At 41.0% G+C, this 9,959-nt stretch overlaps 1 protein-coding gene across 2 annotated transcripts in view; it reads left to right on the top strand.

Moving 5' to 3' along the window:
- Positions 1-9,959, top strand: part of wasla (WASP like actin nucleation promoting factor a) — a 79,713-nt gene that overhangs the window by 37,347 nt on the left and 32,407 nt on the right. For both annotated transcript variants that reach the window (XM_043709144.2, XM_043709143.2), the window contains exon 2: positions 5,990-6,124. In XM_043709144.2, the coding sequence (XP_043565079.2) occupies positions 5,990-6,124 (135 nt within the window). The remainder of the gene's footprint in view (positions 1-5,989; positions 6,125-9,959) is intronic.

The following is a 9,959-nucleotide window of genomic DNA, read 5'->3' as shown; positions in this document are numbered from 1 at the left end:
AGTTGTGAGAAAGATGGGCATGTTTTGGAAGAGCCTTGTTGAGTTGCTGTAATGCATCTTGTAGATGGTACGAACTGCTGCCACTATGTCATTGGTGAAGCAGTGAATGTTGAAAGTAATCATGGAATCCCAATCAAGTGAGTTGCTTTATCTTCTTGGTGCTGCACCTATCCAGGTAAGTGTAGAGTAATCCATCACTTTCTTGATGCAATTGTTACCTGCTACTAGTCAGTCCAAGCCAGGGTATTGTCCATATCTTGCTGCATACGGATATGGACTGCTTCAGTATCTGTGCTGTTGTGAATGGTGCTGAATATTATGCAATCATGAACAAACCTCCCAGTTTTTTTTACCTTTTAATATGAATGGAATGTCAATGATATAGCAGCAGAACATGGTTGTGTCAGGGACACAACCTTGAGAAACTTCTGCAGTTATGTTTTTGCATTGAGATGATTGACCTCCCAAAAACTACAACCATATCCATTTGAACGAGATAAGATTCCAACTGTGAAGCATTTTTCTCCCAATTCCCATTGATTTGGGTTTCTGAGGCTCTTTGATGCTATACTAGGACAAATGCTGCCTTGATGTCTTGGTCCGTTAATCTCACTTTACCTCAGAGGTTCAGCTCTTCTGTTCATATTTGGACAAAATTGTAATGAGGTCAGGAGCTGGGGCCCCAGGTAGGCTCCAAACTGAACATCAGTGAGCAGGGCATTGCTAAGTAAGTGCTGTTTATAGCAATGTCAATATCATCTTTGATCATTTTGGTGAAGTAGTAGTCTGATAGGGCAACATATAGTAAGATTGGATTTGCCTTTCATTTTGTGCACAGGATATGTTTAGGCATTTTTCTACATTATTGGATAGATGCCATCTGTACTAGAACAGCTTGGCTTGAGATGTGGCAAGTTCCAGTGCACAAACCTTCAGTACTGCAGCTGAAATGTTGTCAGAGGTCATGCCTTTGTAGAATCCAGTGTCTCGAGCTATATCTTGACATCTTGTGGAATGAATCGAATTGGACGAAAACTGGTATGAGTTGTAAAGGACGTCAAGAAGAGGACAAAATGATTGGCCATGTGGAATTTCTGGCTGAAGGTGAATACAAATACATTGCCATTTGCCTTTTGCACAGTTGTGCTGGACACCCTCATTATTGAGGAAGGGAATATTTATGGTGCCTCTCCCTTTTGTAGGTTGTTTAATTGTCCATCATCATTCATGACTAGGTATGGCAGAGCTACAGCACATGTCCAATCAGTTGGTTGTAGAATCACTTAACCCTATTTATTGCATGCTCCTACTGTTGTTTGGCTTGCAAGTAGTCCTGTGTTGGATGCCCAGTTTTGATTTGCCAGATGTGTTTGGTATGTCCCATTTAGTAAGGTGGTATGATGAAGAGTATCATCAGTGTGAAGGTGGGACTGCCTTCACAAGAGCAAGGTTGTCACTCCTAATGACGCAATGGTGAATGCATCTGCAGACAGATTGGTGAAGATAAGGCCAAGTAGAATTTTCCTACTTGCTAGTTGCTTCAGCACTTGCTGCAAACCTAGCCCAGCAGCTGTTTCTTTTAGGATCGGGCCAGCTCAGCCAGCCATGGTGGCACAGAGCCATTCTTTTTCTAGAACCTTCAAGTCTTACACCGAGAGATGAATCTGTGTCCTTGCCATCCTCAGCACTTTCTCCAAGCAGTGTTCAACATGAAGGAGTACAGCAAACTTCTTATTAACTGGCACTTCAGGGACCAGGAGTATGCTTGGTTGATGAAATATTCTGGGGGATAACCAAGAGGTCTGCACAGACTAAGTAATAGAAACATAATGCAGGGGATATACATATCTGTTAAACTTTGATTGCAGCATAAATCATCAAAATAATAATACAACCTTGCTTTAAATAAAACTTAACATCAAAGAGTCTTCTCACTTATGCCCTCAACTGACTTGGACATCGTAATAGATCACAGTTTTTGAGGATAAGTTGACTTGAAATTGAATCAGCTGTTCATATTTTGCGTGGCCATTGGATTGAACAAGGATGTTTGCGCTGAGGTAAATAAATTCTAAAAACTGTAATTTTTGAACAGAATAATGCAATAAACTTTGCAGTATTTGAGGTGTATAATTTTTGCTCGCTTATTGAGGGTTTGATTTATTGTCATGTTTACCGGAGTAGAGTGAAAAACTTTGTTTACCAGCCATACAGGCAGGTTGTAGTAAGCAGGGATGTACAGATCAAAAAAAAAGTTAGAGGCATACAGGTTACATTGCACAGGGCATGCGCTACATTAGTATGGTCAGCATTATTTGAGGCTAGAGAGTCCATTCTTCAGTCTAATAATGCCCCCTATAGAAGCTGTTCCTGAACATGCTGGTGCGTGTGTTAGGTTTCTGTATCTTCTGCCTGACAGAAGAGGTTGTAGGAGACCATTACCAGGGTGCGATGGGTCTTTGATGGCAGCCTTTCCATAGTGAGCTGTGTAAATGGAGACTGTGGGTGGAAGGTTGGCCTCCGTGATGGTCTGGACTGTGCACACCACCTTCTGTATTTTCATGCAGTCCTGGGTAGAGCAGTCGTCATACCAGGCTGGTTCATAGGCTGAAGATTAAAACAAAATTTGTTGTACTGATTATCACCCCTTGGATGGCCACAGATGGTAATTAACAGGATGTTTCCATGCCCATCTTTTATCTGATGCTTTTGACTTTGGAGCCCATAAAATGTCTTGTTGAGAACTCCCACTGTGTCTCCTTCCTGCCTGTATCATATTGTCACCTCTGGTATGTTTGCGACTGTAATATTTTAGAATGTTTAGGTCATGTACTTTGAAAATATTTGCCTATTATAGAGTGAGGACTGCAGATGCTCGACAACCAGAGTCGAAGAGTGTGGTTCTGGAAAAGCACAGCTGGACAGGCAGCATCTGAGGAGCAGGAGAATCTACGTTTTGAGCAAAAGCTCTTCATCAGGAATGAGACTAGTGGCCTAAGAGGGCTGAGAGATAAATGGGAGGCGGGGTAGGGGGAAGGTAGCTAGGCATGCGATAGTAGATGAAGGTGATAGGTCAGAAGGAGGGTGGAGCTGATAGGTGGGAAGGAAGGTGGACAGGTAGGACAGTTCAAGAGGACGGTGCCAAGTTGGAAGGTTGGATCTAGGATAAGATGGGGGGAGGGGAAATGAGGAAACTGGTTAAATCCCATGTGTTTTGGAGAGTTCTTATTCGATTGAACTGGTCCTCACCCTCAACAATTTCTCCTTCCAATCCTCCCACTTCCTCTAGACCAAAGAAGTAGCTTTTTCCCCCCCCATGGGCCCCAGCAATGCCTGCCTCTTCAGGTACATTGAACAATTCATCATCTGCAGCTGCACCAATGCCATTCCCCACCTTTTCCTCTGCTACATTGAATGACTGTATCGATGTTATCTCATGCTCCCACGAGGAGATTGAACAATTCATCAACTCCACTAACACCTTCCACCCCGACCTCTAGTTCACTTGGACCATCTTGAACATCTCCCTCCCCTTCCTGTACCCCTCCATCTCCATTTCTGGTGATTGACTCAACACGGACATCTTCTACAAGCCCAACAACTCCCACAGAACCTGGATTACACCACCTCCCACTCTACCTCCTGTAACAATGCAATCCCTTAATCCCAATTCCTCCCCCTCCGCTGCATCTACCCCCAAGAGGACCAATTCCACCATAGAATGTCCCATAAACCATAATTTCCCCTCCCATGTGCTCGATAATGCCCTCCAGTGCATCCCCTCCACTTGCTGAACCTCTGCCCTTGAACCCCACCCCTCCAATCGCAACAAGGTCCTCACGTTCCCCTGGTCCTCACCTTCCACCCCGCCAATCTCCGGATACTTCGTATCATCCTCTGCCACTTACACCACCTGCAAACGGACCCAACCACCAGAGATATATTTCCCTCCCCACCCTATCTGCGTTCCAGAAAGATCATTCTCTCCACGACTTTCTTGCTAGGTCCATCTGCCACATTCCTCTGCCACCGCAAGAAGTACAAAACCTGCACCCACACCTTCCCTCACCTCTGTCCAAAACCCCAAAGGTTCCTTCCACATCTGAACCAAACAACCCACCGCCTGTGGCTGAGCACTTTGCCTCCCCCTCCCACTCCATCAAGGACATGCGCTTCCTGGGCAACTTTTATTGCCAAACCCTAACCACCCGACGCCTGGGGTGGAATGCATATCTTCTGCCTTGGGACCCTCCAAACACATGCGATCAATGTGGATTTCACCAGTTTCCTCATTTCTTCTTCGTCCTCCACAACCCCCCACTGCCATCACCTTATCCCACATTGAACCTTTCCAACTCAGCACCGCCCTCTTGAACTGTCCCACCTGTCCATCTTCCTTCCCAACTATCTGCTTCACCCTCCTTTCCGACCTATCACCTTCACCCCCACCCTCATCTACTTATTGCATTCCCAACCACCTTCTCCCCGCCCCCCCCCCCCCCCCCCCCCAATTTATCTCAGCCCCCTTAGGCTACTAGATTCATTCCTGATGAAGAGTTTATGCTCAAAACGTCAATTCTTCTGCTCTTCGGATGCTGCCTGACTGGTTGTGCTTTTCCAGCACCACACTCAATATTTGCCGAGTGCTTATTGTAGATCTGCAATATATACTTTAATTGGCTTTCTAAAACCATACAATATTAGTTACCAACCAACTACCAATTTTTGATACTTCTAATTCACCTTAGCTGTTGGCTCAACATTTTGTATTCTTCCTCTCTGTGAGTAACTGAGTTGAGTCGTATTGATCAAAAAAAACCCTAGGCAAATTGCACTATCTGTAGTGAATTAACAAATATCAATTAAGGAAGATAGAGTTGCTATGCTTTAGTTAGGTAGGACAGCATTAATCAGGGTTTCAGTTTTTAGCACTGTATCAAGCATTCCCTGCAGGGAATGGAAAATACCTGGGGATCTGAGAGATAGGGACAAATGGAGTTGTGATATAGCTGTTAAGTACAATAGAGTTAGTATTTTGGACACTTAACTGAGATTTGTAGATAAATGTTGGTTATGAAGAAGTGATGCTAGAAAGATGGACAATCTAGAGAAAGTTGTACTGTACTTTATTTTTTGCTTTAAGGTGTTCAAATTGATCTCTGATGTTCAAGCTACTGTTAACCTTCAAACTTACCCTGCCCATTTCTTAGCATCTAGCATATGTTCTATGTATTATAGAGTTATACAGTACAGAAGAGATGTTTTGTATCATTGAGTCTGCCTACCTAGCTATACTAATTCCACTTTGCAATTCTTGGTCCATTGCATTGAATGTTATGACATTTCAAGTACTCATCCAAGCACTTTTGAAAAGGTAGGAAGTTTCCTGCCTTAACTACCATCCTGGACAATGTAATACAGATTCCACCATACTCTGGGTGACAAGTTCTGTGCTCCTCTTATCCTCAAATTATGCCCCCTCATTACTGACCTTTCAATTAAGGGGAATAGCTGCTTCCTATCTACCCTGTCCCTATCGCTCATAATCTTTTACACCTCAATCAAGTTTCCCACCAGCCTTCTCTGCTCTAAAGAAAACAACCAGAGTCTATTCAGCCTCTCTACATAGCTGAAGTGGTACAACCCAGGTGTACCTGCTCTGTACTCCACAAATATAATCACATTCTTCCTACAGTATGGCAACCAAAACTGCGCAGAGTACCCCAGCTATGGCCTAACTCGAAGTTTTCGACAGCCACAGCATAACCTTTCTACTCTTTCTGTAACCTAGATATTCTTTCTCTCTTTTTCTCTTTTTTTTTCTCTTTTTTTTAACTCTGTCATCCTACAAGATTCATTACTTGGTCCTATATTATTTATATACATATCACAAACAATAAGAGACCCATCAATGATCACCATGGTATGCACTGGACTTTTCCTACCTTATTAAATATTAAATGTATAATTATTTATTTTCTACTTCCAGACATTATCATCAGCCGTTGTTCAAGTATTTGCTGCAGAGCGCAGTTCACATTGGACGAAAAAATGCTGTGGAGTCGCCTGCCTTATCAAAGACAATCCTCAAAGGTCTTACTTTATCCGCGTTTATGATATAAAGGTAAGGGCATTTTGAAGCATGTTGGCACACAATCTTTTATTCTTGGGATTTGAGTTCCATTTCTTTTAGCGTGATAAAAGTCGGAATTCTCAGGTTTCAGTAAAGCTCATCATTTTATGGCTCTCAACCTACTGTCTTAAAATTGTTCATAAGTAGATAATTCCAAGGCAATACATCCATTGTTTGTGGCAAAAGACTCAAACAGTCCATTTCTGTATCCTGCATCTTACATATAGATAACTCTGAAGAGTTATTTTGTGCCAGTAATCCTAAATCTGTCTTTTCCTGGTTGAATCCATGTCTACCTTGTCCAATTCTCATTATTTGAAGCAGTATTCTGAAGTGCTATTTTCTTAATTAACTTGTGTAGCCCTGAGGTTATTAGATATTTTGTTACCAGAATGAAAGCCTAACTTGTTTATCTTTCCTCATAACTCAGATTTTTGATATCTGGAGTTGATTGTATGATTTACTACACTATATCTACTTCTTGACTCAATCACTAGCTAGCCCTCTATGATGAGTGTTCTAGCATTCCATCAAGTTTGCGTACAATATCCTATGATTTGGTTCTACTGTTTGACTATTTAATTAAACTGTCTATTGCCTTTGCATTTTTTGACCATGTTGAGTTTTCCACCAAGACAACGAGGTATCATTTTCCGTTTTGCATAAATGATTCAGTAATCACAAAATATTTTTTTCTAAATGCATTCCTTTACCTATTTTACTGAATTAACTTTTTATCTGAATTAAATTTCAATTGCTATTTCTCCACCTGCTAAAATATTCTATTAAATTAACTCTATAACATCTTGAGCTGCCTCCTGTGTTTCCATAGCTCCTTCTGGTTTGGTTTTATCTGGAAGCTTAACAACTGTAATAAATTAATTTTGTAAATCACCGTTTTGAAGCATTTGGATGGGTATATGAATAGGAAGGGTTTGGAGGGGTATGGGCCGGGTGCTGCCAGGTGGGAGGGACTAGATTGGATTGGGATATCTGGTTGGCGTGGACGGGTTGGACCGAAAGGTCTGTTTCCATGCTGTACATCTCTATGACTCTATAACAAATTATAGTGATTTACCATTGAGGTTAGCACCTTACTCTATTTACCCCTCTGTTCCATCAGGACTCTTCAAATGACTTTTTTTTTGTTTTGTGCTTATCAGCTAATTTGTTGGAATTAACCCCAAACCCCAAATGCATGTTGCTTATTTTGTCAAATATGAAGCTTTGTCAAACACCTTCTAGAAATCAAGGTATGACACATTCTAAGACTTCCCATAGACTTTGTGCTTGGGGAAGTTAATCAAAAATAAGAAAGTACCTTTTCCTTTCTGAATCTTTTTGACTCTTGTTTACTCCGTTAGAGACAATCCTCTAATTTTCTCCTGATGTTTAATTTCATGCTTTCATTCTATGTGGAATGAAGACGAGTTAACTTGTTTTCTTTTTAAGTGCAGGCAACCATTTTATCTTGTCAATCTACTGCTCCCTCAGTATCAAGTTACTTAATTATAGTTATCACCTTTGTTCTCCTCCTAAGTATCTCTCGTTAGTGTTCTATGAGTAGCATCAGTAGAGATTTGCATATCATTTATATCAATGTCTGGTTTCACGTGGTTTATTATTTGGGAAGGGCAAGTTATTAAGGAACAGAAACAGAATTTGCTGAAAAAACTCAGCAGTTCTGGCAGCATCTGTGTAGAGAAACCTGAGTTAATGTTTCAGGCCCAGTGACCCTTAAGGCTGATGGTAGCTAGGAAAAATTTTTCTTTTGCAGAAAATAGGGTGGGAGCAGGTGATCAGGAATAAACAACAAGTGAAGATGGAGCCCAAGGAGAGAGCACTCCAGTGAAGTGCTGAATTGTCTATCTCAGTGCATTTGTTTTCAGTTTCCTTCATTTTGAGTTATTTTATGATTTCATAGTTTACCTTTCTCGCCTTGTACTTACTATGCCTTGGGTGATGCAGTTTCCAGTTGCTGTGTATCTTTTGGGTCATTTGGAAGTGCCAGATCAAAATTAGCACTGGCTTTTGTGACTTCCCTGAGAAACTGGATCATGAAACAGTCATGTACATTATATTTGTTTACCAATTCTGACTCTGAGACACTTCCATTTTCCATTAAAACGACTAACATTTCTGTTCGCTCAGTTCTTTTGTTACTGACCTGGAGCAGAACCCAGTGGAAGCTTGAGTTTTTTTTTCTCCTTTAGTTGAAGTCTCACGTTAGAAATTTAAGCCTGAACATTTCCAGGTGTTTCTGATTATTATTATATCTTCTTGTCTGAACTGTCATTTCTTGATATTAAATCAATTTGATCATGTTTCAGTCTTTGTTACATCAGAGTTCACTATGATTCAGTAAGGGGAGGCAGTGGCCTAGTGGTATTATCATCAGACTATTAATCCAGACAATTTAGCTAATGTTCCAAGGACCTGAGTTCAAATCCTACCATGACAGATGGTGAAATTCAAATTCAATAAAGAATCTGCAATTAAGGGTCTAACGATGATCATTAAACCATTGTTGATTGTCAGGAAAAACCCATCTGGTTCGAGAATATCCTTTAGGGAAGGAACTCTGTCATCCTTATCTGGTCTAGCCTATATGGGACTCCAGACCACGGCATTGTGGTTGACTCTTAACTGCCCTTCAGGCAAATAGGGATGGGCAAAAAATGCTGGTCGAGCCGGAAATGCGGTCATTCTGTGAGTGCATGAATAAAGAGATAAAAGTTACAAAAGCTTCCACTTCTGCTATCTTATTTTTACTTCTCCTGGCACCTTAGTGTAGATTTGCTTCCTTTCATATCTCTTGTTCATGTCACTACGATGCCCTATGCGCCCCCTCTCAGGCATCTGAGCTCAGAATATAAATTGATATCACCAATCTTCAATAAGGGTACCTAGAAACTACTCAGTGCGTCAATTATCCCTTTTTGCCAAATTTTATCAAAGATAGACAACTGCCCAACTAGCAATTTAAGTAATATTAAATTATTGGATGATGAAATAAAGATGGACACTATAAAATGGGTGAAGTGAATCCATATTCTTCTCTGGTAGTCTCTCAAAACTGAGGGTGACTTCCTTCATTCTGGAGTTCTGGGTCCTGAAGTGACTAAATAGTCCAAAGTTGGATCCACATACCTTGCCACAAGTGATGTTTGAAGAGGGATGTGGATGGGATATTCATGTTTTCAAATGCTCCTTCTGTTATTTCCTCTTGACCTCCATCTGGGCCTGTCAGAGATACACGGTGATTGGCAGCTTTGCAGAATCTACTTCTCCAGTTTGGGTAATCTTGGGCAAGAGATTCCCAGGAGTCAGTGTGGACATTGTACTTTTTCTGGTGAGGTTTTGAAGGCAATCTGGAAGCATTTCTTCATCCATCTGAGTTGAGTGTTTTGACAACAGTTTTGATCAGTGAATAATATTTATATGAATGTTGGAATAAAGTCTTGATGACATTACATAGTAAGTTTGCTGATAAGTTAAAATCTCTGCTTTTAGTAAGCAGTGTTTCCAAGGCTTTTATGACCTTTTTAAGGGATGTTGCTTGTATTGAGATATATCTGATCAGCCTCTTATTTGACAAATATTTTATTTAAAACTAAATACTCTCAATTGCTCAGACAGGGCTCTTGTGGTGCAATGGCAATGTACCTACGTCTGGGCTAGAAGGTCTGGATTCAAGTCCTGCCTGATCTAGAAGTGTGTCATACATTTTTGCGCGGGTTGATTTAAAAAAAAAATACAAATTTGACATGCTGGCCTTCAGCTGAGCAGTTGACAAACACCTTTGGTTTGTATGTGTACATTACAG

Source organism: Chiloscyllium plagiosum, unplaced genomic scaffold, assembly GCF_037043375.1.
Source record: "Chiloscyllium plagiosum isolate Xiang-an unplaced genomic scaffold, Cpla_swu_hap1 HiC_scaffold_19, whole genome shotgun sequence".
In the NCBI taxonomy this organism is placed as follows: Eukaryota; Metazoa; Chordata; class Chondrichthyes; order Orectolobiformes; family Hemiscylliidae; genus Chiloscyllium; species Chiloscyllium plagiosum.
Note: the sequence above shows the minus strand (reverse complement) of the source record. Positions and strands in the feature narration are given on the sequence as shown.